This window comes from Mixophyes fleayi, chromosome 1, assembly GCF_038048845.1.
Source record: "Mixophyes fleayi isolate aMixFle1 chromosome 1, aMixFle1.hap1, whole genome shotgun sequence".
Classification (NCBI taxonomy): Eukaryota; Metazoa; Chordata; class Amphibia; order Anura; family Limnodynastidae; genus Mixophyes; species Mixophyes fleayi.
The window spans coordinates 307,863,528-307,891,256 of NC_134402.1; the positions used below are offsets into that span (position 1 = coordinate 307,863,528).

The 27,729-nt window shown below is 40.2% G+C and overlaps 1 protein-coding gene across 1 annotated transcript; it reads left to right on the top strand.

The window, feature by feature from the left end:
* Positions 1-27,729, top strand: MMP14 (matrix metallopeptidase 14). The gene is made up of 10 exons (XM_075211317.1): positions 1-402; positions 17,265-17,413; positions 18,899-19,021; positions 19,109-19,416; positions 19,610-19,777; positions 20,311-20,486; positions 20,610-20,748; positions 20,942-21,092; positions 21,203-21,318; positions 21,856-27,729. The coding sequence occupies exons 1-10, from the start codon at positions 322-324 to the stop codon at positions 22,179-22,181; spliced, it is 1,737 nt and encodes a 578-aa protein (XP_075067418.1). The 5' UTR covers positions 1-321; the 3' UTR covers positions 22,182-27,729.

The window sequence follows — 27,729 nt, forward strand, 5'->3', positions numbered from 1 at the left end:
GCACAGTTGAAGAGTACTGTAGGAACTGGGAGATAGAATTAGGGGAGGGAGAAAGAAGCGACAGGAGAGAGAGACTTTGGAAAGAAAGGGAGTGTAACAGAAGAGGCTGACAGAGTGGATGGAGGAGGGGAAGAATAGTAAATGACTGTGGAAGAAGACCACCGAAAGACTGAGTAAAGCAGGAAAGTCAGGAGACAGTAGCTGAAACTGAGTTGAGAAAAGTGGAGGTGGGAGAGCACAGGACAAAAGACTCATAGCTTTAGTTTCCAAACTCCCCACCTCCAACAGTGTAAAAGACTGAGTGCAGACCACAACCTAAGAATGAAATCTCTGAATACAATCTGGATATGGCTCTTGCTGTCTTTTGTATACAAATCAACTATTGCCAAGTTCAGTTCAGAGGTGAGTGAGTATCTATCTATCTATCTATCTATCTATCTATCTATCTATCTATCTATCTATCTATCTATCATCTAATCTATTCTATTTTTAAACAGAGACATAGTAGTATAGTATATCAATATTTTCAAATATTTATCCCCTTCAATCCGTTTACTCCTTTCGCTCCCTCCCTCATATTTTTCCTGGAAAAGTCATTCTGGGCTCTCTTGTAATCTGAGGTCACACATGAATCCTGTTAAAATCTGGAAACGTGCTCTCTGGAAAAGATTCAACGTTTAGGGCGAGAGAAGAAGAAAAAGAGGGAGAGTCCCTGCATGGAATAAGGAGGAAACATAAGTATACAGGGAATTGTGAAGGTGTGCCAGTGTGAGATGATAGGGGTTGTATAACAAAAAATAGAGCAGAGGTAAGACAGAGAGCATGGGTTAATGACAAAGAATAAATGAGAGTAAGCCAAGACAACAGATCTATAGAGTGGGGAATGAGAAGTGCTGTCTAGATACTAATGCACGGTATGAATGTATTTCAATAGTTTATCTCCCGATTCCACTATGGTCTGCAGCGATATTTGTGGTAGAGAAAACCTTGGAGAGTTTCTTCTTGTACAATGCAATCCAGTCTGAGGAGAGGGTGACACAAGGGTTGGAAGAGGGGAGGGGAAGCAGGAGGTGCAGCTAGAGGCTAGTGAGAAGAGAACTCCCAATCTGAAACCTGGGTCTGCTGCATCAGTTGATTCATGGCTTTTGGAATTGCTACTTTTCAGTCTTATACCTAGCAAGATTGTAATTTTCTTTATCCCGCTTTGTTGGTGAGAAGTTGTTAGAATGTTATGAGGAGCATGCAGAGTATAACGTAAAGTTTACCAGAGAAGAAAGTGTGAGTTTAAGAGGAGACTGAATGAGGAGAGTCATTGTGGGAGGAGGAGGGAGAGAGAGAGAGGCCACTTGGAGGATCTTCTGTTTGAACAGACAGCTTTTCTTTGGTCTCCTTGTGCTAGCTAGCCTGAGCCATGAGACTCAACAACAGGCTATGTGTCTTGTGAACACTGCAATAGCAGCCTCATTTACTTTGTAAATCAGTTTATCTCCAAGAAATATGTACAAATGTTACATGTCATTTACACAGAAAAATCTGATGCAAATGCAAAAATTGCATGTAGCAACCTTAAAAAAAAAAAACCACTACACATAAAATGGAAACTGCTGTATAACAGATGGATAATAATCTCAGACATACATGTAAGAAGTCTAGGTGCTTATCCAAGCTGTAATTATGTTATAATATATGGGTAGTGATCCAAAAAGTGGGTCACCATGCTAGCGTGAGCTACGATAATCCTCTATTCTACAGTCAGAAATCACAATAGCCAATGACTGGGGTTGTCACCCTATGCTTCTGTAGTTGTTTTCTTTTTACATTTAATCACCAACAGATGTTTCCTTCTGAGTGATTTTTACATTACCCTTGTTAACAGGGGCTGGCTGGGCATTTTTTTTCCCTTTAAAATTGTCTGCTGCGTCGAATCTTGACCCCCTCCCCGGCTAAAATTTGCCAGCTCTCCCCTGCTTGTAAAGTCATGTGACCTCATTTTCTTCATATGTAGGACTGATAACTCAGAACTGTAGTTTTTGTGCCCAGTGTGAGAGGACTGCTTTCTTGGCCTATAGAGCAATCTGTTACAATGTTATAAAACTCATTCATTGGTATTTTCTACATAAATCTGTCTGTCTGTCTATGCATGTTAGGGAATTTAGACTGTAAGCTCCAATAGAGCAGGGACTGATGTGAATGAGTTCTCTGTACAGCGCTGCGGAATCAGTGGCGCTATATAAATAAATAATGATGATGATGATGACTAGTCTATTGGAGATAACGTTGTATGGGGGAAGGGGGGGGGGTCTGTTTAGTGTTGGCTTCCTGTCTGTAACATTGAAGGACACACATCTGCCACTTTTAGCAGGGAAGTGACTACAAACAGTAGTTTGTAGTCACTTAATAGCAAATGTAAATACAATGGCACACATTTCAGATTCAGTCAAATGTATCAAGCTGAGAGTTTTTCCAGCGGGTCTGAAAAGTGGAGATGTTGCCTATAGCAACCAATCAGATTCTAGCTATCATTTTGCAGAATGTACTAAATAAATGACAGCTAGAATCTGATTGGTTTTTCAAACTCGCTGGAAAACTCTCAGCTTGATACATTTACTCCAAGGAATGTTATCAGTAAATCTTTCCATTTAGTGATGCTAATTACTGAAAGCATGTCACACCTTAAGGTAGATGACAACAAAAAAGAACATGCTTTCATTAAACTGGCACAAATAAACTTCTGTTTCAGGGATCTGAGATGTAGTTTTGGTCCAGATATAAACAAAGACACATGTTTTCATATTTACTTTTAATTGTTCCAGTAACAATTTGAAACGCATTTGCAGACTGTTCACATAAAATGCCTATGTAAGCATCTATTACATTCCAGGCCAATGAATGAGGAAGCCTAGGATTGCTGTATAAGGAGTGCTGTGATTCTTCTCCATATTGTGGGGCTCATGGGTTTCTAACCTCATGTATTTCCCCTGTGATGCCTCACCTAAGGTACACCTACAATGCTGACAGGCAGGGATTAATCATCTGTTTATGCAGTGACTACTTAACCACATTTTGCTGGACCAGGCAAGTTACTGTCAATAAATCAAATCTGTAGAGGAATTCAGAGGAATTTGCAGCAGTGATTGTAATCACAGACAACAGTAATAGTAAAAATCCAAACAGTAAAAAAAAAAAAAAAAGGATTTACATTTTGTGATAATTATAACATATTTGTATTACAGTTTCAGAAACCTGGAGAATGATAATGTTCTGGCATTTCAAAAGTATTTTATTTTCTCCATTGTAATACCGTATTGTTTAGCCTTCCCAATCCTTCCATTGGAATCATTGAGATTACTTTTTCTATCCACTATGAGGACACAATTTATCAATGTAGCTTCCACAAAACCCAATCTTGTACAAGGTCTCAATATGTCTTTATATATTCATCCAATTGTGTCTTTCAGTTAAAATAAAAGCCAGATGTTTTATATATGGATTGTGATACAAAAAGTTGGTCACCACACCAGAGTGAGCCAACATGATGATGATCATCATCATTTATTTTCTAAGATTCAGAAAATCGCAATAATTCACAATAGCCAATGATTGGGGTTTGTCACCCTGTGCTTCAATTGTTATCATAGTTTGCCATAAATAACCAACAAATGTTTCCTTTTGAGTGATTTCTTACCCTTGTCAAGTCATGTGATACTCGCTCTCTGTAATATGTTGTACAATAGGTTGAAGTGTTTTATCTTGCTTTTCTTTGTATGTCAGTAAACATTTGCTTACTGCATATTGTCATATTTCTGTGACAAGTCCTTCCCACATTGTCAGTCACTTAGATCAAATACACTGCATTAGTAGTTATAGTTGTATTACCTCCCCTTGATGTTATCTAGAGTATAATATTATTTCAATTTTTTACATTTATGAATTCATGCTTTTTACACGGGGTTCATTTCACTTTTCACTGCATGGGAAGATTGAACCCATGCATTATTGCTGAATGAAATGACTTATTCAGCTCTGTTCCAGAGGAGTAGACCGGTTCAGGTAACAAAAGTGGGGCCTGGTAACATAGATGTGACTTTCCAGCCCACCCCAGTTGCTGCATTGTCAATACAGGTAAAAGTAAGAGTGGCTTGTCCAAAAGTGGGCAGCAGTTTACATATCTTCCTTCGTTGATTAATTACATTTATTTTTGTTTTAAGAGCTCCATTGAGCAAAGAGTATAATATATTTTATAGGAACAGTACAATTGATGTAGTAGTAAATAAAGAAGCTCTTGTGTCTTACAGGCCCTTTATTAGTATAATAGTTTTATGGATGCCATTGTCATGCACATAGTTTTGTTTGCATGTGTGTTTGTTTTTTAAATCCATGCTTCTGGGTTATTTGTTCTATAGCAACTGTGACTCTGCCTTTCCCTCAAGGAAGAACAGCTATTATTTCTGAGCAGTAACATTAGCCAGTGATTGAGGAGGAACATTTCAGAACTGCATGATTACGTATTTGCTGACCTGCAGTTTTTTCCTAAGTATCAGCTGATTTTTAGGAATGGGCATATTGAGCTGTGATTTAACATGCACAACTATTTTATAACATATTTAAAGCCCTGGCTGAAAGTCAACTGATGGGTAACAATGAAAACCTGCCAGACTAATATCCAATGTTTAATAGCAGAGCATGGAAAAATGTTTAAAGGGCTTCTGAGTGACAACATTTACTGTCTGGTACAAAATTGCGTAGTTTATATCATAAGTACCTCAGTATAGGAAAGCATGGAGACTGAAGGATAGGGGCCATCCAGGAGCGAGTATCTTGAAAATCTGCCCCGTTCGTGTATCTGCAAAACTAAACTCACCTGCAGTGTAGACTTTACACTAAGGAATCCATGTCACATCTACACTATTGTATTTGCTTATATCACTCTGGCATCGTCAGGGGGTCCCCATGTGCAAGATTTACCTGAGATTTCTATTTTTAATATTTGTTACATACATTTAAAACAAACTAAAAATCCACATCAGAAAAAATAAGCTACTCGTTAATTATACGGAAGCCACTGTAACTCACCAGTGCTTCCACTTGAACCATTGTTTCAAATCTCCCGCTGCCTGGATCAAGTCATTTAATAAATAATCACATCAGCCAGATAGAGGGAAATTTATAAGGAGCTGCTTTGCTGACTGTAACTCACCAGCTTCACTTTTCGTTAACAAAAAAACGAAACTGTCATCGTCCATAAGATGCAGCAATAGAAATTCTCTTTTCTCCTCATTTATGTATTGTTCTCCAGGCCAATGTAATGTCCCCCTGTGCATGCATGAGCCGGCTTGCCATGCGCACTGGAACTGGACTCGGGCTTCCAGTTCCAGGTTCAATAATAAAAAAAAGTATAGTATAATAGCAAATAGTATAGAAAAAAAATGAATAACTTTACATTTTGAATAACTTTTTAAAAAAAAAAAAAGTAAAAAGAAAAAATGCTTTATTTTATTAGTAAAGCATTTTTTCTGGTGGTAAACTGACTATCTCCATCCTATAGGCAGACAGACCCAGCGATCATGGTGATCATGATGGTTAGCGATAGCTATCACCGACAATATCTGGTGAAAGTTATCACCGGCAGGGAGGGATTCATAAATATGGAGAAGCCCTAAATTCGCTTATCCCTAGTTGATAAATAAACTGTTAAGACTGAAGTCATTTTACAGTGTATGATAGTGTATATGGGAGATTACATGTTATTACTCAAAGTTATTAGTTATTGCAGCCAATATATTAAAGTGTGTTTGGCCTGATATCAACATAAATGCCCAATAAACGATGAAATCGATCAAATCATTAGGATGCATGTTGCCAAATTTGTTTGGAATATGACCAGAGATAACCACTATCGGCCTGTGTGAAGTGATCCGACCGCTCATCCTAACGGGTGAATGGGCAGATCTTATACAGTTAGGTGATGGATGTGGCACTGAGCCACAGATATCAGCAGATTATGCCGGGTGAGTCTACATTGTAGATCCATTATCAGTTGTTACTACTTGAAGTGTCAAATATTGTTTATGTTTATATATATCTATAGCCTTTTACTACTCTCTCTGCACATTACCAGCTGCCAACCTGCCATTCCAGTTCCTTATGTTTTAGCGTTATTCTCTCCCTCTAGATTGTAAGCTTTTGTGAACAGTACACGCTCTATCTTATGTTTCATGCCTGCACCTTCTCTGTTAACCTTGTAGCTTGTAGCTCTTTGTTCTGTTTCTGTGTATTACTTGTTTTTGTATGAGTTGTCTAGGCCTTCCGTCGATGCAGAGTCTTGTAGTGCCTTATATATAAATGATAATGATGTGAGGAAATGTGGATTTTTTTAGGTTCAAGTACCAAGAGCTTAGATGAGCAATGTATACTTTTGCTGTAAAGTGGGCTACTTGATATGGAGAGTTTTGTGCAGCGGATGTTTTGGCAAAGTATATAAAGGAAGCAGACACCACATCAATCCTTTATTTCTGCCTCTTTGCCCCTCAGAGTAGATCCATACGTTGTGAATTGTTCTTTATTTGATGGATTCATGTATTTTCCTATCCTGCTTTAAGGTCCTGGCAGTCAGACATATGAGATTGGAGCAGTGTATCACATGATGTTTAGTCACGATTTTGGCATTGAATATGTTATTTGATGAACAGATTGCATGATATCCAGCCCTGTTTTGCCCTGTAGTGATGTTTGTATTCTCTTACGATTGTGCAACGAACAGAAAAACATTGCTCTGCATTGATTTGGATTGGGGAGTGACAAATACTTTGTTAGTTTGTAAAGTACCTTTCTCGTAACCCTCGGCATGTAAATATGCAAGGAGGGGAATTTTCAGACAGGAGAGAACAAAGTTTATTTCCAGATTAAAGAAATTGAAGGGTTTACCTTCGCTAACTGAAGATTGTGAAATTGTGAGAGACCCCTAACTCTATAATACAAGTCATTCAAATAGGAAAAGGCATCTTAATGTGGGCGATAACCAATGGTGAATAATTGCTGCAGTATTTTATCGTACCAAGAAGAAATTTTAAAAGTGGGAGCAGGGTTGGCCCGTGTGCGTTTGTCAGGTGCATAACCCTCCTCCCCAGGGCCGTAACTAGGGCTGTGCGACAGGGGCTAACGACCAGGGCGCAACGCTAATGGGGGGCGCAATTTAGGAATATTTTAGGTACATTTGGTTAAAATTGAGTGCTAGGGGGGCGGCATTTCTTTCTCGCCCCGGGCGCTAGAATTCTAAGTTACGGCTCTGCTCCTCCCCATATACAGATACACAGGTAAGGAACTGTTGGCTACTGCTAAAGATACTTAATGGGTGTCACTCACTTTATGTCACTCATTCTGTATTTTAGGCGCCCCGCTAAATCACGGCCTAGTTGTAGCGCTGGCCCTGCATTAGAGTGTGCTGGTTGTCGACAGCAAGTGGCTAATTGTAACCAAGCATGCTTTGTTTTTGTCAGATTGACCATTCGTCTGGTAGCATATGTAAAAATAGTATATTATATTATATAAAGCACATACTTTGTTGTATATCCACAGTGTTCACTCTGTGCTGTGTGAAACCACCATACTGAACTTCCAGGTTGTGAATGATTCAGCAATGGTGGCACAACTGTCATGCTAAATTTACATTTATAAACATTAAGGGGCCTATATATGAAGAACGGCTTTTTCCACATGGTTTAGGCAGTTTTAAGTAAAATTGTAATTTAAGAAGCTTAAAGCAGGAGATAATGGAGCTATCGCCTGCATTAGGCAAAGTACTGCATTAAACTGCAGTTGCCATAATAATCAATGAGGACTGCTTAGCATTTCGGAGCTTTACCCCGATGGCTAATACCATCTGAAGATGGTGTTAGCCAGTTCATCCTATGGGGAGAGCATCGCAGGAGAGGGCTCTGGATCCCTTTCCGGCATTGTTGCTGCTCCTCCCTGTGCTGTGTTCGCAAATGGCATCTGCGTGGGTCACGCATGAGCAGTAAATACTCCGGGTCAGAACCCGGAGTCCTAATTAGAGAAAAGTCATCGTCAGGACAGCCTGCTATCGGATGTGCTGCCCCAAAAATTCATCTGTCATCATTGCGATGAGAAATGATACTTAACCGGGCAAAAAAACGGTAATTATTAAATAGGCCCCCAAGTCAGTAGTGGATGATTATAGGGGTAGATTAGGCATGGGCCCAGGTCACTAACGGAGTCAAACCTTTCTCTTTCAAGGTCAGTTGTCCAAATATGACCTTGGAAATTGATCTTGGAGAATGTTTTCACAAACTTGGGGAGATGTTATTGCTTTTCATTTCTTGGAATATGAGGCTTACTTTTTATATTATTAAGTGATCCAGTGTGGATATAAATGAATTTTGAGTGTTTCAGTGGGTGATCAAGCACAAAATAGTAGCTATAATTTGCCACTGCAGCAAGCTGTGATGTGGCAATGCAGAGTTTGCTATCTATTAATATTATATTGCATGAAGGGGTTATTAGTGTTCAATAGGCAGCACATCTGTTGTGCATAGAAAATAAAATCTCCATTTCACCACCTCCAAGATCAAAGCATTATCTAAACATTTGGCACATATATTTGTGAATGTTATTATAATCATTGTTCACTTAAAGTTTAGTGGTACTTTATGGGTGTGGGGTGTAGAATAGATAAATGTAGTGGAAAGTAATAGAACAATTTGTTGATATGAACAGAGCAGGGTGTGGTTGATAGTGTGATGGGAGATTAGAGGGTCTCTAGCTGCTTAACCCCTCCATGACCAGAGATAACTTGAACCATAATGACCATAACAATTATTTTCCAGCTTTTAAGCAACTGCTCCTTCTCTGGGAAATATTGACTTATTTCTAAATCCAATCAAGAGAATTGTACACACACATATATATATATATATATATATATATATATATATATAGGCACCTGTCGAGGGGTGGAATATATTAGGCAGCAAGTGAACAGTCAGTCCTTGAAATTAATGTATTAGAAGCAGGAGAAATGGGCAAGCGTAAGGATCTGACCAACTTTGTGATGGCTAGACGACTGCGCTCCAAAACGGCAGGTCTTGTGGGGTGTTCCCGGTATGCAGTGGTTACTACCTACCAAAAGTGGTCCAAGGAAGGACAGGAACAATGTTTTAGCAAGGTTTGAGGTATGTATAGAGCAAGGAGCAATGGGATCATCATTATTTATATAGTGCCAGAAACTGCAGTGCTGTACAGAGAATATTCACATCAGTCCCTGCCCCATTGGAGCTTACAGTCTAAATTCCCTAACATACACACACACAAATAGAGAGAGAGAAAGACACTAGGGTCAATTTTTGATAGCAGCCAATTAACCTACCAGTATGTTTTTGGAGTGTGGGAGGAAACCGGAGCACCCGGAGGAAACCCACGCAAACACAGGAAGAACATACAAACTCCTCACAGATAAGGCCATGGTCGGGAATCTAACTCATGACCCCAGTGCTGTGAGGCAGAAATGCTAACTTCTGAGCCTTTCTAACCAATGATTTTTTTCTATCAGCTACAAATTACCAAAATACTACCTAACGGGGGATACAGAGTGTTCTTTTTTTTTTTAGAACAGGGTCATTTTATTACAAAAATTATATACTGATCTGTTTGACACTGTTTCAACTAGTAGTATCCTTTCCTCAACAGTTAAAACGACTATGAGGGTATATGGGTGTTGGTGCACGTTAGTCAAAGTTTGTTACTGTAAACAGACTTTTACTGTGATCGCTAAATTACAGTGATCATGTGACAGGGAAGTGTGCCAATTTGTTCCAGAGACATTGCTCTGTGACCTGAGGCTGCTAGAAAACTCAGCCACTCTTTGTAGGTAACCCCGGTCCATGCTGCCACATAGTTACAGTATTGTACATCTGCAGTGGGCATGAACAGATTAATCTCTAATTATTCCTGGCCAGCAGGATTTGTATTTCTGCATGTCTGTGCTTGCAAATCATTATGCACCGGTATGAGCCGCAGCTGAGTGAGAGCAGGATTATTTAGGGAGGCAAAATACATAACAAGAGCAGCCTAAGTAAAGACTGTCCTTCCCTCCACTTTTCTGCCGAGACCACTGTATTTGAAGTCTCTGTCTGTCTACCCCACCCCTTAGATTGTACGCTCCTTTGAGCAGGGTCATCTCTCCTCCTGTCTTCACCACTTTTAACTCTGCTCTCCAGCTACCTAGCCCTCCTTCCCGAGGACCCTCTTCCCCCGTCCCCTCTTGCTCCCTCCTCTCCCCTCTGGGGGTTTCCCTGTCATCCGTGCCCTACCTTTTGGGTTCCGCCGTATGCGGGACCTTCCCCTCCCCAGCCCTCTAGCTGTGCTTTGAGCTCACTGAGTTACTGTGCTTATTGTTTACTGTACTGTGCTGTCTGACTTCGTATTGTTATTTCGTTTGTCCCAGTACGGCGCTACGGACACCTAGTGGCGCCTTATAAATAAAACATAATAATAAAATTAATAATAACATGTCAGAAGGAGACACAGTAAACAAGGAGAATTCATGGACTCTATTCTGTACTCAGTACCGTTGTCTGTTTATATTATAAACATGGAAACCAGGAATAGCCTCTAACAGCATTATTTTACCATCTATATACAGAACATATATAGGTCAAACTCAATTTATGCAAATATTTATTTTCCTTCGCTTGTTTTATCTCACTCCCAATGCGGAATCCAGTTTCAACGTCTAAAGTAAAGTGACTCCTATGCTGGACACACATGCACCGATATCATTGGCAATATTGGCAAGTTGACTTGATATCGCCACCACATATCACACCACGCTAGGGGGCTTGCCACATCCCCCAGGGGCATGCTTTGCACTTCAGAAGCTCTGATCTGCCCCCAAATACCCTTGAATTGCTATGTGTACCAGGGACACCTACCATGCTGAGCAGGGTTCAACCACCAAACGTCCTACGAGTTGGGACAAATGTGCTGACTCGCAGGCAGCCAGACATTCCTCTGAAATCGACTGTCCAGCAGGAATCAGGACAGTTCAGGGGTATGCCACATGTGTGGGCCGTAACAAGTATGGTGCCCAGGAAAGATCCTACCGAAATTCATCATTACCAGACGTGATTGTGATTGCAGTTCGCAGATGACTGCTATAGGCCTGTATGTCATCCTGAATTATTCCTCTACTCTTTATGACTAAATTGCCACCCAATGACATGTTTGAGCCTTGAAACATCATGCCCACCATTAACTAACTTGTGTTTCCTTTGGGGATCTTCAGGGTGTTATCGCAACCTAAATAAAAAATGATGATTATCCAGATGAAAGTCTTAAAAACTCTAGTCAATGGATCTTGTCATGTGTAGCAGAAATGACCAATAAAACATCAACACAGACTGATGTGCAGCAGTATGGAAATAGCTTGAATAGGACCCAGCAACTCTTTAATGGGCATTGTATGCCAGACCAGTGGGAAGACGTCTGTGGCTTTTGTGGGTGTACATAATAAGCTGTGTTGTATCTGTTGAGGAGTGTGAATGACTGTGTGTAATAAAGCAAAAATGATGCCTTTTTACAGTAAGTGTAAGTTCCCTCTATCCCTGCGTGAATTGTAGGGAGGTATGCAGATGTCAGACCTGCTAATACATGGCTGCGCAGCCAAACCTCTGGACATGCAGTCACTTCCGCCAACATATAATTAGTGTAATATCATCTGTTTTGTTGTCGTAATCAGTTTCTATCAAGCCCTTAGGGATCATTTCCTCATCTGCTCTCAAGCTAGAAAGTAGTTATGAAAATACTGCAGGCAGAACTATTGTTGGCCCTGGTGGCACCATGTGTCTTCTGCTCACACGGACAGCAATGTAAAATGCAAGATCAGACCAAAAAGTTAAAAAATAGCACAACACTAGAAAAAGAGTAGATGTCAGTGCAAACCAGAGCCCGAAAGATATATCAGAGGTGTCCTATAAATTATTATGAGATTGTGTAGATTGTATAGTTATAGTAGCTGCTTCTGTTTTCAGTTGTGAACAGATTTTGATCATACTTGCCTACTCTCCCGTTATTCCCGGGATGCTTCTGAATTCCAGAAGAGTAGGCAAACCTTCCAGATTCGCCGAAATTCACGCCATTGAATGCCGTGGGCGGGGCTTAATCACATCATTAAGCCCCGCCCCACTATGCAATGCTGGCAATTGAGCACTCTCCTACCCCCTGTCACATGACTCCCCCCGCAGATCTCCCGGGGGAGAAGTTTCGAAAGTTGGATTGTATGATTTTGATACACTGTAATACTACTCACATTATGTTTTGTGAATACAGTGGTTTAAGTAGTCTGTGTCTGTCTGTCTGTCTGTGTCTGCGTCTGTCCGTCTGTGTGTGTTAGGGAATTTAGACTGTAAGCCCCAATTGGGCAGGGACTGATGTGAGTGAGCTCTCTGTACAGCGCTGCAGAATTAGTGGCGCTATATAAATAAATGGTAATAATAATAATATTACCACCTCTTCCTAAAGTGGCCCACCCCCTAGTCGGATTTCCGACTCTTCCATGAGATTGTGATTGGTCCTCCCACTCACCCCCACACCCCCCCCCAGCCATTTAAAGATGGTCAACAAAATCAATTTGCTGGTTCTGTATTATAGAACGGACGGAGCCCGGAGCAAAATGGCTGCATGCAGCAGCCCCAGTGCTTCAGCTAAGGAGAGGGGCCACCGCAGTTAAAATGTTTCCTAGTTGATAGTGCAAAAAAACCCACCAATATTATTAAAACCTACTCAAACACAGGGAGAACACACAAAGACGGCAGATAGCATCCTGGTCAGAATCTGTGAAGCAGTAATGCCAACCACTGTGCTGCTGTGATAAAATTCTGACCCCAAAAATCTTTTGCCTTTGTTGCTCATTATGGGCAATGCAAAAGTAAATATTGTTTGCATATTAGTAATATTGTGTTACATATAACAACTCATTTTGGTTGTGGTGTCTGTTAGCGGCATTCATCTGATGACTACTTACACTTTGCTTAGATAAGTGCACAGGATCACTACTTGCATTGTACCATCTGTGGGTGTAATTCCCTGAAGACACTTGTACCACATCACTCATGATTTTTTTTATATATATATATATATATATATATATATATATAGGGGCAAGAAAACCTGTAATGTTCTGCTGTTCTACACTGATATCCTGGGAATGTAAAAGTATCAGAGAAGTTGTGGCTTCATTGTAAGTCATGGGCTGTTATTTAAAGGGAAGTGTGGAAAAACAGAAATTGTTCATGGTTATGTTTCTGATTGTTTTGAATTTCACTATTGTATAAAACTGTCCACATTGCGTAAGTAATGTGAGAATGTGTTTAGAGCTTTTCATTTAATAGTTACAACAACATCTCCTATTCTCCCTTTTCACAATTGGATTTTCCCCTCCCAGTCCTACATCTGTGTAAGGTTTTCCTGTAACTATAAACAGTTTTCCTGTATGCCCAGCAGTGATATACCATCTCCTCCCCCACATACACTTTGAAGTTGTGTCCATTTTATGTTGCCTCAAGGGAGATAAATACATCATCTCTCAGAACATCCCCCACACACTAATGCTCCTCTCCCTTTCAAGAGACAATAATATCACTGTTAACTCCTCATCTGCCAATACACTTTAAAAGTAAGTTGCATCCCTTTCAAGGTGGGCATTTATCGTAAATAATTCTTACTTACAATTTCATGCAAAATACTGATATGACTCTCCCACCTATGATCCTTTGGAAATGGTTCAGAAATTCAGAAACTACTATGAATCCTTGTATAACGTGCCCCCCTCCATTCCCTCTATAGGCACCCAGATAGAGCTTATAGATGATTATCTACATACCAAAACTCTACCCAAAATATCCCCAGAGAGCAGACTGTTTTTAAATACAGATTTGTCCATAGAAGAAACGCAGCAAGCAATAAAATTGTTGAAAACATCTCCTGGTCTTGGGCCAGATGGTTTCACACCAAATTACTACAAGAAATACTCTTACGCGCTCACAACCAAGCTCACTGATCTGCTTAATCAGATCCTAGAGGAGGCAGCTTTTGACCTGGCGACCACATGTGCTAACATCCCTGTCATACCCAAACCGTGAAGAAATTCCATATATTGTTTCAATTACAGACCTAGCCCGTGATTAAACGTGGATCTGAAAATATTTGCAAAGGTTCTGCCCAACCTGTTGAATGTCCTCCTCCCTTCCTTAATTCATCCCGACCAAGTTGGATTTGTCCCTGACTGTCAAGCATCGGACACTATTGGACAATTGATACATAAGACCCCATCTCTTGTTCTAGATTTGGATGCCGAGAAGGCTGGATTTCCCTGCCTTTCATGTTCCCTACACTAACTGATCTAGGAGTCTCAGGCAAATTCCTTTTGGGTGTACCGATCCCCTTCAGCAGCAAAATAGCACAAGCAGTGTTTCCTCAGACCCTTTTAAAATTACTATTAGAACTTAGGAAGGCTACCCCCTCTCCCCTCTCATCTTCACCTTAGTCAGAGAGCCTCTTGTCCATACGCTCTAATACTGTTATTCTTGGAATTTAATCTGGCAATTCTGATTCTAAAATGACTTTATATGCTTTATATGATGATATTCTCCTCACAATCATCCAACTGCAAAATTCTCTCCTGATTCTTCTGACTGAAATTGAGACTTACGGTTCCCCCATTGAGTACAAGATCGACATACAAAAGACAGAAAATTTGGACTTCCATCTCTCTTTCTCTAACAAATCCTGTTTAGAGTTCCAATTCTCATTTAAATGGCGTTTACAAACATTTTAATATCTCTGTGTTTTCTTAACTAAACTTAACCTATCATCAGCTCTATTTAGCAAATTTTATTCAATATTAAACAAGATTTGTTGAAATGGAACCCCCAATATTTCTTCTTGGTTGGTTCATATCAACATTATTAGGATGATTGTCTTGCCTCAATTTCTATATTTCTTTCAAGCCCTTCCAGTACGAATTCCTCCTCAATTTTTTTTTATTTTTACAACATATAACCTCAACCTTTATTTGGTTCAAACAACGCCCTAGAATTCAACTAAAAATGCTCCAGTGGCCATCACATAGTGGGCTGGGTATTCCTATCTATAAAAGATATTACCAAGCGACGCAGCTTGCTTAGATTCCTTACCGATTTAACCCGCTCACCTATTTTACCTCAGTTTTATGATCTTCAATCCTCTCTGAACCTATCCCATAAACACTTTTATTAATTTCTACAAATCAGAAATGTTAATGCATCTCAAGCGCTTCATTTAACAATAGGACTTTTACTACGCTTGAATCACTTTGTTTGAGACAGGCCTCTATCTAGAGTTTGATCTCCTCGCTTTATGCTAAGCTTTCTTTGCCTGGCGCCCCCTGCAGGGGATCCTCATGAACAAACATGGGAATCTGACATTGGTGAGTCTCTAGATAGAGAACAATGGTCTGAGATCTGAGAGCACACCGCATCCAGCTCTTTATGCATGAAGAGTAAAGGGAATGCCTACAAATTATTATATCATTGCTACTGTGTCCCCTCAAGGCTGTGTAAAAATTCTCTCAATGTTTTTGATAGATGCTGGAAGAATTGTCCATTACGCCTAACATTTTACATACCTGGTGGTCATGTCCCAAATTATTTATCTATTGGTTCTGCAGATTAACATCCGAAATTATACTTACTCCCTTTGGTCCCCCAGATACCACAAAGCACCAGTTTAAATTATTGTGCCACTTTATTTCTGCTGCTACCTGCCAACTTGCAGCGGACTGGAAATATCCAGCTCCCTCAACTTGCTGCTGTTGTGCAATGCATATGATATGTTTACAGTATGGAATATATGACTGCCACACTAAACGATTCGCTAGTAGGAACCCCGTGCAATCTACAATAATATCCACCTGCCACTCACTTAGTATAACAATTCTATAATGCAGGAATTATTTAATATCTCAAGTCTCACCCCCTGGGCTTTCAACTCCCCCCCCTCCTTCCTGGTGTGTTTCTATAACTTATCAATTGGTGTCACACTGGTTACATCATCATCATCAGTTATTTATATAGCACCACTCATTCCGCAGTGCTGTACAGAGAACTCCTTCACATCAGTCCCTGCCCCATTGGAGCTTACAGTCTAAATTCCCCAACATAGACACACACACACACAGACAGACAGACAGAGAGAGAGGGAGACTAGGGTCAATTTTGATAGCAGCCAATTAACCTAACAGTTACATATTAGTAAGATTGTACAGTACACATATATCTTTATGATAAATGCCACACATTGAATGCACTGTGACACTCCAAAGCTTTTCCTGTTGAACCCCATCTAGATTTGAACTGTACTCTTTCGTTTTAGAATGTAATCAAGAATATAGAAATGATTTATCTACTAACAGTTATTTATATAGTGCCTATATATACCACAGCGCTTTACAGAGAATATTTCAACATTATTTTTACATAATTTCCTGCCACAGTGAAGCTTAAAATCTACACTACATGGCCAAAAGTATGTGAACATGAAAACATCAAATCCATACGTGTTTGTTGAACAACCCATTACACAAATATGGGCATTAAGCTGGTCCCTCCTTTGCTGCTATTACAGCCCCCACTCTTCTTTGAAGGCTGCAGATATTTGCATCCATTCAGCCACAAGAGTATTAGTGGAGTCTGGCACTGATGTTGGACGATAAGACCTGGCTCATAGTCAGTGTTCCAATTCATCCCAAAGGTTTGGGTTGAAGTTAGGGCTCTATGCAGGTAACTCAAGTTCTTCCACACCAAAGTTGGGAAACCAATATTTGATGGACCTCGCTTTATGCAGGGATTGTCATGCTAAAGCAGAACATTTTCTGCTATTTCATTGCTCTATATATTCAGCATGCCCTCAAACCATGCTACTTATCACTTGCCCAGGCACTAAACACTCTAATATGTTTTGTTGGTGGGTAAATAATGTTTACATATTCCTAAATTCTATATAGTAAAATGAGCAGGCAAAGTTGACTACATATTTTCGGATTATTGCATGATATGTTGTAATAAGATCAGTATGTGTTGTTATAGCATTCTGCATTTAATTATTTTATCTTATTATTTGGCTTCGTGCTTTTGCAGTGGAGTAAATTTAAATATATTCATCCATTGGCAAGTGTATTATATGGTTGTATCACTCTATATGTTCTTTGTCTACAGGCCTGGCTACAGCAGTATGGATACCTGCCTCCAGGAGACCTCCGCACACACACATTGCGTTCTCCACAATCAATGACTGAAGCCATTGCTGCTATGCAGAGGTTCTATGGGCTGACTGTGACTGGCAAGGTGGACAGCAACACGGAGAGGTATTGGTTTTGTGAGCAAAACGTAGTTGATTGCAGTTGAGCACAATTTACAGGAATACTTTACTGCTGTCCTTGTGCAACTATTCCTTGAAAGATGTAAAAAGCGTAAGCTTCAGGGTCTTAAACATTCTATTGCTACATGTTTGAGGTAAACTAAAAGTACACTGACATTAAGGTTCATTCACAAAAGTAAAATCATACTTGCCAATTCTCCTGGAATGTCCGGGAGACTCCCGAAATTCGGGTCGGTCTCATGGACTTCCAGGAGAGCAGGCAAGGCTTCGGCATCCCGCAACTGGCTAGCCTAAACGACGCGATTTGCGGTGAATCGCGTCATGTTGGCCCCTCCCCCTGCGTCAAAACAACATTTTCATCGTGGGGGCGGGGCCAAAATGGCCCATTTGCCCGTGCCCGCTCCCTCCCGCCCTCTAGTCACGCCCCTCTCCTGCACTACACTTGCTGAAAGTAGGCAAGTATGAGTAAGATGCACCTCAAAATGTGCAAATAACATTTTTGCCTGCTTTTGTTCCTGATTTATGCAATATGTATAGATTTACACATGGAAAAGGTTGGTCCTGTGCAGAGCTTTGCATCTTGAGATGATGGGCCTGATCTAGGCAGTGTGGCTATATATTTATACTACTTCCACTTCTGTACAATGGACTGAACTGAGCTCCGAAGGATGTTCAATACGGTTTTGTGCCCTTCCCCAGATGTTTGCCCTTCTATTATCATATCTCTCACTTGTTTTCATCTTCATTTTCCTTGTTGTGGACCGACTCTAGCATGTTGTAGGAGTTCCCAGAGAGAGGGGTATTTACATTTACAAATGAACTGACAACAGGTCTCTCACTAATTTCTTACATAGGTGGTGTCATATTGTGTGACTTTTGATGTAATGTATTCATCTCTGCACATTTGAGCTCGCTATTACAAGTGGCATGAACACTACTTATGACCCCAGTGCGGTAGCGATCAATATGTACGGCTGCAAATCTCTGCAGTACATAAAGAAACTCCACAGTAACTTACTATGCCGGAGCTGCTCTGTGAGCCCCGGTGTTGACCCCCTTCCGCAAAGAAGACTTTTTTCTGCCGGCAAATGGAGAAAGCGTTAAGCGTAAAAATGTGTTGTTGGCTGAATACTTTTTCAAGGCACTGTGTATAATCTGCGTATACTTAACTTATTTTATCAAGTTTCATGTCACCTATAAATTCTTGTGACACCTCCATTCTGGCATTGGGACACATACATACTGGTTGGGAATCACTGTTCTACAGAGTGTAATATATATGACTCTCTCTGATATTTTGACTACCCAAGTGCATTATGAAGTCCAACCATTAGCAATGTATGTATGTAAATCCAACATGTAAAACAATTAATCACAACAAACTCTATACTTCTATATCACACACATACTGATCTGTCTGCTGGTGATTCTCAAGCATCAACTAAATGACTCTTGGCTTTGTTGTTTACAGGGCTATGAGGAGGCCACGTTGTGGTGTTCCAGATAAGTTTGGATCTGAAATTAAAGCAAATCTGAGGAGAAAAAGATACGCTATCCAGGGTCTAAAATGGCAGCACAAGGACATCACCTTCTGGTACGTGAAACAATATACTGGAGAATATTTTTAGAATTAGGTTCCTATCCTTTACTGGTTTTTAACAGATTAACGGTTTACTCCCAGCATACAGAACTATACACCTAAAGCGGGCGAATATGAGACATACGAGGCTATCCGTAAAGCCTTTGCGGTCTGGGAGAGTGTAACTCCACTACGGTTCCGCGAGATTCGATATGTGGACATTCAGGATGGTTATGCCAAACATGCTGACATCATGCTGTTCTTCGCTGAGGGGTTCCATGGGGATAGCACCCCTTTTGATGGAGTTGGGGGCTTTCTGGCGCATGCATACTTTCCTGGGCCAGGCATCGGTGGAGACACTCACTTTGATTCTGCAGAACCATGGACATCCAGAAATGATGATCTAGATGGTAAGGAAAAGGAGTGCAAACCGAAGTAACCAATTGTGAGCAATGCGTGTAAGGTTGGGAGGGGAATTAATCATAATGCCATAATGTAAAACAGAAGATAAGACTCAACAAGGAAAAAGTGGAAGAGGTATGATGAGAAATGTTTAGCTGTGTCTAAAATAAAAATAATTTTTTCAATCCTCTGTTTAAATAGGTAATGACCTATTTCTTGTGGCCGTGCATGAACTAGGCCATGCATTGGGTCTAGAACATTCAAATGATCCATCAGCCATTATGGCCCCATTCTACCAATGGATGGACACACAGAACTTTCAGCTACCAGAAGATGACCGCATTGGAATCCAGCAGTTATATGGAAGTGGTGAGTAAGGCTCTGGAGGGAGCAGGAGACTAGGGGGTAAATTTATCAAGCTGCGGGTTTGACAAAGTGGAGATGTTACCTATAGCAACCAATCAGATTCTAGCTGTCAATTTATAGAATGTACTAAATGATAACTAGAATCTGATTGGTTGCTATAGGCAACATCTCCCCTTTTTCAAACCCGCAACTTGATAAATTTACCCCCAGGAGATGAATGCAGAAACATTAGGAAACAGATGAAAGGTCTACTATAAGAAGTAGATTGATGAAGGTCATAGGAATCCATGTATAGAACACAGGTGAAGCTTTCCATACCTGTATAAGAATGTGGAAATACATGTAGACATTGTATGTTAGAAGTTCACTCTAATATTGTGCTAGATCATATGCAGACATCACCAACATAGCTGTACGGCACTTATATGCCTGTGAAGATTTATGAGATGCAGTTTGACATACTTACGGTAATACAGAGATATCTTGTCTGCTTTGCTGATGTCTGAGTTTCCACTAATTTTAAAACCCATCCATAGGCCATGGGGAAGGACCACCAACACGTGCACCTCGTCCCACACGTGCTCCTCGCCCCACTCCACGCCCACGACCAGACGCTCCTGATGATCCCGATGTGCCACGCTATGGACCTGATATCTGTCAAGGCAATTTTGACACCCTTGCTGTTTTGAGAGGAGAAATGTTTGTCTTTAAGGTCAGTGGGCACTGGTTGCACCTGTTTTGAAGGTTGAGTACTTTTATATCCAATAGTTCATCAACTTCCTTCTGATCCCATCCATTATCTGTCTTTCCTCACTAATGGTTCCTTTTGTGATAGGAGCGCTGGTTCTGGCGTGTACAGAATAACCGTGTGATGGATGGTTACCCAATGCCCATTGGACATTTCTGGCGGGGGCTTCCAAGCTCTATAAATGCAGCATATGAACGTAAAGATGGCAAATTTGTCTTCTTCAAGGGTAAATATTTAAAGGACAATCCTTCTGAAACCTTTTATCTTCCAATGTCCATTATCTGTCATTTATATACCTAAGTCAATTAAAACAAATTTAATGAAAGGTCGTTATGGTCAGAAAGTAGGTTGTCATCACTTCAGGAGCTGTTTTGAGATTTTAGTGTTCATATCTATTTTTGTTGTGTGTGTGTGTACAGGGGATAAGCACTGGGTGTTTGATGAAGCCATTCTCGAACATGGGTACCCCAAGTCACTGAAGGAGATGGGTCAGGGATTACCAAATGATAGGATTGATGCTGCTATCTACTGGATGCCTAATGGAAACACTTATTTCTTCAGAGGAAACAAGTAAGTGATGGTAAAGGATAACAAGAAAGGAGAGCACGGTTTATTGAACTCATTCATGAAAAATATTTTGGGCTTTCTTCAAACACAATATCTGTTTTTTTTTAATTCAGGTACTATCGGTTTAATGAAGAAATGAGGGCTGTAGATGCAGATTACCCAAAACCTATGAAAGTGTGGGAAGGAATACCTGACTCTGTTCGAGGGGCATTCAATGGAAAAGATGGAGGTAAGGAAGATTGTACCAAAAGCATAGTCGAGCCCTGTAGACTAAGAGGAAATATATTGGCTTACAAGTGACAGCACCTAAGGAGAAATCAGAACATAAAATGTATAAACATGTTATGTTTTGCATTTACTATTTATTACAAAACTGTCTAGTTTCTTTTGTTTTCACATTATACATGTGTGCATCTTCTGGACACATCAATGAGATTGTATCCTCCTATGTTCTGGTAGACAATGTAGACTCCTTATTATCTATCTGTTGGTGATCACACATGATTACACTGACAAAGTTGAAGTCTCCTGTGAATTTAGAGAACTGAAGACCTCCCTCAATGACCCAGGCAACTGATTTGCACCTTAAACAGGCTACAAGTTATGTTCTTCTGGAAAACTGGGGGTGATAGGTGTGTTGTGATGTCTCAGTCGACACCCTATTCAACATTTCCTTATTACATTGTCTTTTATTATACTTCCTCGTTTTTCTTAATTGCTGTATTGGCTCCTTTTTCATGCAACCACCTTTTTCCCCATTTTCTAGCCTTCACCTATTTCTACAAGGGTAACAAGTACTGGAAGTTTAATAACCAGCAATTGAAGACAGAATCTGGTTTCCCTAAGTCTTTCCTGGAGGACTTCATGGGATGCAGCACCGTCAGGCAACCTGAAGAAGCTGATGATGACAGAGAAGTGGTTATCATTGAAGTAGATGAAGCCAGTGGAGGAGTGAGCATCGCAGCTGTTGTAATACCTGTCCTCCTCTTGCTTTGTGTCCTGTTCCTTGGACTGGCTGTCCTGATCTTCAGACAGTATGGCACTCCCAAGAGGCTTCTATACTGGCAGCGCTCCCTTCTGGACAAAGTGTGAGACCTCATGGATCTGCCCACCTCCCTCACACAGATATCATGGGGAGCAGTATCAATCTCCCGGGGAGGGAGGAAGGGAGAGAGCCCGTTTACACCATCTTTGCCGCTTGTTATGTGGCACACATCCCTACGTTTAACCCCTTCACAGATTGGAGCCATGTCTTCCATAACGGTTATTGCACTGGTACTTGTTTTAGCTCTTATTGGCTATTGGTCAGACAGTGATTTCGGTACAGCCACCACTTGCAAGAGTCAGAGCAGGGATTGCCACCCTCTAAAGCATTACAAAACATGCTTATAAGAACATGCTTCTGATAGATTGTGCTTGTTCACCCTTCCCAACCGCCACCACTACACCTCACATGTATAGCTCTGTCTAAAAGGAGAGAATATTCAAAAGTGCCAAACATTAGCCTTATTCCTGGATGGGGTACATGGGGGTGCAACTGGGGTAAGAGCAACCTGTCTGACCATGTGAGCTCTTGTCCACATGCCAAAGGTTGTGGCATCTGTGTCTTACTGCCAATAGTACAGTTAACTTTATGAATAGCCGAAAGATGGACATTAACAGTCAATATGGAGATTATTTATTCACTTCAGTCAATAAATGCCGTCACAGTTGTGTTGTGACCCAAAAATCTCCTCTTAACAGACTTTGGTCACAAATTATAAAGGCTCAGTATCATTTGGGACCAAGATGACCAAGTTAAATAAATTAGTTTCCATTGTAACCAAAGTTGTGTGTGACGAGTACATTGATGTCTTGTCCTGTAAAGTACTGTCCGTAGATATGTGACCTAGAGAAAAGTGAAAAAGTTAAGTGTAATTTGCAGAGCAGGAATCTGTATCTGGAAAGAAAAGAAGGGACACGTGTAATGTCAGTATCGCCCAGCTTCAAAAGTGCCTTGAAATATGCTCTATATCTCTTTAAAGCCATCCATTGTGTTTCTGTGATGCCTCCTCTACCCTCCACCATCTCCTGTATTCTGTGGAATATACTAGAGACAGGATTAAGCCTCAGACCTCAGTGTTATTTGCTGGTTTCTGACACGGAAGGAGTTGATAGCTTCTCTTCCATACTCTCTAGCAGAAATTGGTTAGTCGCTGTTTTGCAGGTCCTGGCAGAGAAAGCACTGTGCAGTTTTTTTCTGCAATGGAAGGGGTTAATCACTGCTCTGAAAGATTCTTTGCAGGTCTCTGACAGAGAAAGGCCTGGGCTTTGCCCTCACCATGTCTCTGACTCAGAAGGGGTTAATAACTGCTCTGCAGGTCTCTGGCTGCGATGGGGTTAATCATGGTTTTCAGTGCCCTGTAATTGGGAAAGGGAAAATCACTGTTCTGTAGGTCTCTTAGGGAGGAAGGGGTTAATCACAGCTCAGCAGGTTTCTGTCAAGTGAGGTTAAGAAGGGCAGATCATATGGTACGGTCTGGGGGTGGGGGGGGGGGTCACATTTTCTTGTTTCCTGTCTTTCTCCTTATCTTTGGTTTATATTTTGATTATTATATTATTATTATTTGATAATGAGGCAGCTCCTGCAGGTCAGGCCGCTTTGCATCTCCATATGTGTCAATATCGGAGGGGTCAATGGAACAGCTTAGGTTATTTCCAAATTATGTTCCATTGGTTCCTCATGCAATAAGTGGGTGACCCCTTCACCCCTCCATTCCCCAAGCACAGAGCTTTGGGGTTAGAGCTCGCACAAGATCTTGGGCCCTATGTCCTTACTAACCTAACCTCCAAGTACCTTATGTAAACTAGTAACCTCTTACAGTGCCTTGTGAAGCACTGGACGTGCATTATTCCCTTGGTTAGGCTAATGTAGCTGTGGAGGGGGGGATGGGTCCCACCTTATTGGTTTCATTAAAACTTCTCTTATGTGGAAAAAAATTGTGTTTGTTTTTTTACCATCTTTTGTAAAAATCTCCTGAAAGCTATTTGTTATGGACCATGGGTTTTGTAACATTACAAATATAAAAATACCAAAAAAAGTGACAAAGCCTTGTTAATTTATCTGTGTGTATTGATTTCCATCAATTTTAGCACGCTAGAACGTCTGTGGCTGATTTATATACATATGAAATATACATATCACCGTCTCTCACTATGAACTCCTGCCAGTGCTGATATAAACACAGAATATACTCATGGATCTAGATATCCTTAAAAAGGCCTCTGTGTAATTCCAGAAATGCTATGACCTAAGAAAAGCATGGGGAACACATCTTACTAATGGGTTGTCATTTGGACAGCCTTATTACTCCTTAAAATCCAGTCATCAAAATGGTCCGGTATACGGAGGTACGCCAAACCTCCACTTCTCCTACTGCCATCATTGTAATGCCACCAAATTCCATTCACTTACATTTTCCATAACGCCACTTCTAAATTTTTATCTTCGACCACTATTAACATCTAGAATACATTACTTTCCAATTCAGTGAGATACAAACAAATGGAAATGCTTTTTAAAGTCAGCAACTTTTATCTCTGTATATATTATACACCTGGATATTCTTTCATTGCTAGAGACATTAATGAAAATTGGTGCATATAATTGTTTAAAAAAGATACTGTAACACAAAGCAAACTGTCAGACTAGAAAGTACAGACTACAGTGCATCTGTTTTCCTGTCACAGTGACTTAGCACACCAAATGCACCGTCCGCCCCAAGTCACAGGTATCTTCAGGATTTCCCAGCATGCCCAGCATATATGATTTTCAGATTAATTAATTAAAGTTTACCATCAAAAATTTATTTTTTTAGCAATCTTAATTATTTCCGATTTGAGAAAATATGAGTCAAAATATTTAAATGTATGCACTGATATATATCTGTGTGAATATACATATCCACAGAAGTGTGAGATCTATTTTCTAATGTCTATGACTTCGGTTTTCTAGATAAGAGTTTTTTTCATAATTTGGAGCCACTACCTTGACTAAAATATAGAAATTTTATGTAAAACACATTTTTCCCCACTTGCACCTAGCAATTCCACTTCTTATTAAATTATTTGGCAGTGCTCTTCACAGTGACTATAGAGAGAAACACTCAGTGATCTTGGGGAAAATATATCAATCGGCAGTTATCTAATAACAGGTTTCTGGATAGAAGTCTATGGATTAAAAAAAATAGCCAGTATAGAAGAAATAGAGAAATACAATCAATTTTTTTTTTAATATGTGGTACAAAATTGGGTATCATCTTACACTTGGACAACACATGTTTTTGCATGTTTTGGATTAGTCGGGTTTGCCCGTTTCTGGAGTTAGTTTTCAAAATGCAGAAAGTCCATACAACATTATTAAAATTCTCCTTAAATACAAATTACAGTATAAATCACCTTTACTGGTCAGATCTAACTAGTGACTAATTATTGTGCTTTTCTTATAATGTCTACACACATTGATATTATCTTACGTGTCAAACTGCATAGTACATGTAAACAAGCTATTTATGGGCGCATTCCAGATGGATCAGCCAGCGTATGGGCTACATTACACAAGAAAATGAATAAAAATGACTAATTGTGGGTAAAAGTAACTTTGTGCGTCATACCTCAGTTATGTCATTAGGTTCTAGTAATTCCATAGGATGATTCCTGCTCCATTGTATGCAGGGGTTGGCTGGCAGATTTTATCCCGGGGCTGAGGCTCGGCTCAGCAGCTTTTTAGGAATGTGTTAAAGGAAAAAATAATGCAGGTAGCCCATTGACCCAAGAAAGCCCACTATGTGACCAGGCCATGGGGCAGATGCCAGCCAGCCCCTGACTGTAAGTTGGCAACAGGTACACTTTATATATTCATGGGTCTGAGAAGCAGTCTTAAATTACTCAGTTGATTAATATGATTACTAAGTATGCAATCTCACTTTACCTATGGACGCTGAAACTGCGATAAACAAATGAAATAATTTGTGTGAATAAACATGCAATAAAATGCATATATACATATAAAGGAGAATGAAGAAGCATCTGTATTATGTTCCAGAAAATGTTTAGCTAAAGGTGATGTATGCTAACTGCCATAATGACCTGTAAGCTTAGACGAGTGTGTTAAGAGAGGCTTATCATTCATATTTCCCAGATTAGTGTTACACAAACTTGCTTAAGGGGAAATTTCATGCTCATACAGGGGATGCGGCTGGGCCCTTAGATGTCCTGTGTCCAGTTGCTACTTCCTCTATCTCAAGTCAAAATAGGGAGGAGGTTATTAGAGCTACCAACCTATATTTGTTAAGGATCTGATGAAAACAAGATAGGGAACATTTTGAAACGGACCTTGTGGTCTCCTGGCAGACTAAAAGCAGTTTATAATAATTTCTGGTCACTAAGCAGAATACAGGGGATTTAACCCACATGTTAAAATAACAGGAAGCGGAAAAAATGGGATTCAGAATGGATGGACTGGTGTTAGCGGGTAGAGGTCATCGCAGTAGTGAATTGCTCACAGCTTCCACATATAGAACAGAGCTGCTCACACAATCAGCACAGATAAGCACCCATGTGTCCCAGTTTTACCAGGATTGGCCCCTTTTTCCATCTGGATTGCAAGCCTTTGTGCATCAGTAACGATACACAAGCTGAATGCACAAAGGCAGTTATAATTAAGGGGCTGTGGCTATGCAAATAAAAAAATCTGACAGGCCTGTTGGATTTCATTGGTTTAAAATTAGGTATGTAATTTGAGTAAGACTTATTACTTTTTCTATGACAATTTAATTTGTATGTGTCATTTTGGATAAATATTCATATTTACAATGCTTAAACAACTAAAACAGCCTTAGCGTTATTCTATTTTTATAATAGATCCTCTTTAACCTTGTTCTATACACAATGTATATAAAGAAATAAATATATTCTGTTAGTTAATAAATTGATCATTTGTTCTTTATGCTGGTAGGCATACATAAGGAAACAATAAGTAATGTTAATGTTTGGAGGTATCTGCCTTTGCTGAAAATGAGTGGGCATAATCATGGGCATAGCTATACTGGTAGCAGTTGCTTTGGGGTTTTGCAGCTACCTACTATGCTGGTATGGGCTTTGCTTTCATCTGCCATCTCAATTGAGCGCTGCACTGGTATCCCACCCTAGAAACTTTGCAGGCCCCTTCAACATTTTGCTAAATTGTCTACTTATGGTCCTGAGTGGAATACTTTCCATGTTATGTCAGAACCACCCTATGTTTTGAGTTATTTTCCCCTTTTAGGTGAAAGAAGTGCTTGGCATGTATTCTGATCTGTTGCAGTCCAAGTAAAGAACATGTTGCATTGCCCTGTGTTCTGTGGGCATGCTGTAGAAGCCTGCACTCCTGTTAGTATATTCCCCCTGTTCATTATCCATGTGTTCTCCGATTGGAAGAGTAGGCCCAGAACCCATTAGCCAAAGTACTCTGCTTGAATTGGACTATTTCTGTGGATGTTACCACCTGCTCTCACATATTACCTGTTTGGACTTGTCCACAGCCCCTGCATTGCTGGAATATTTTCCTTCTGTATACTCTGTATTCTGTTTTTATTTTTACAATAAACATTTTTCAACTCCT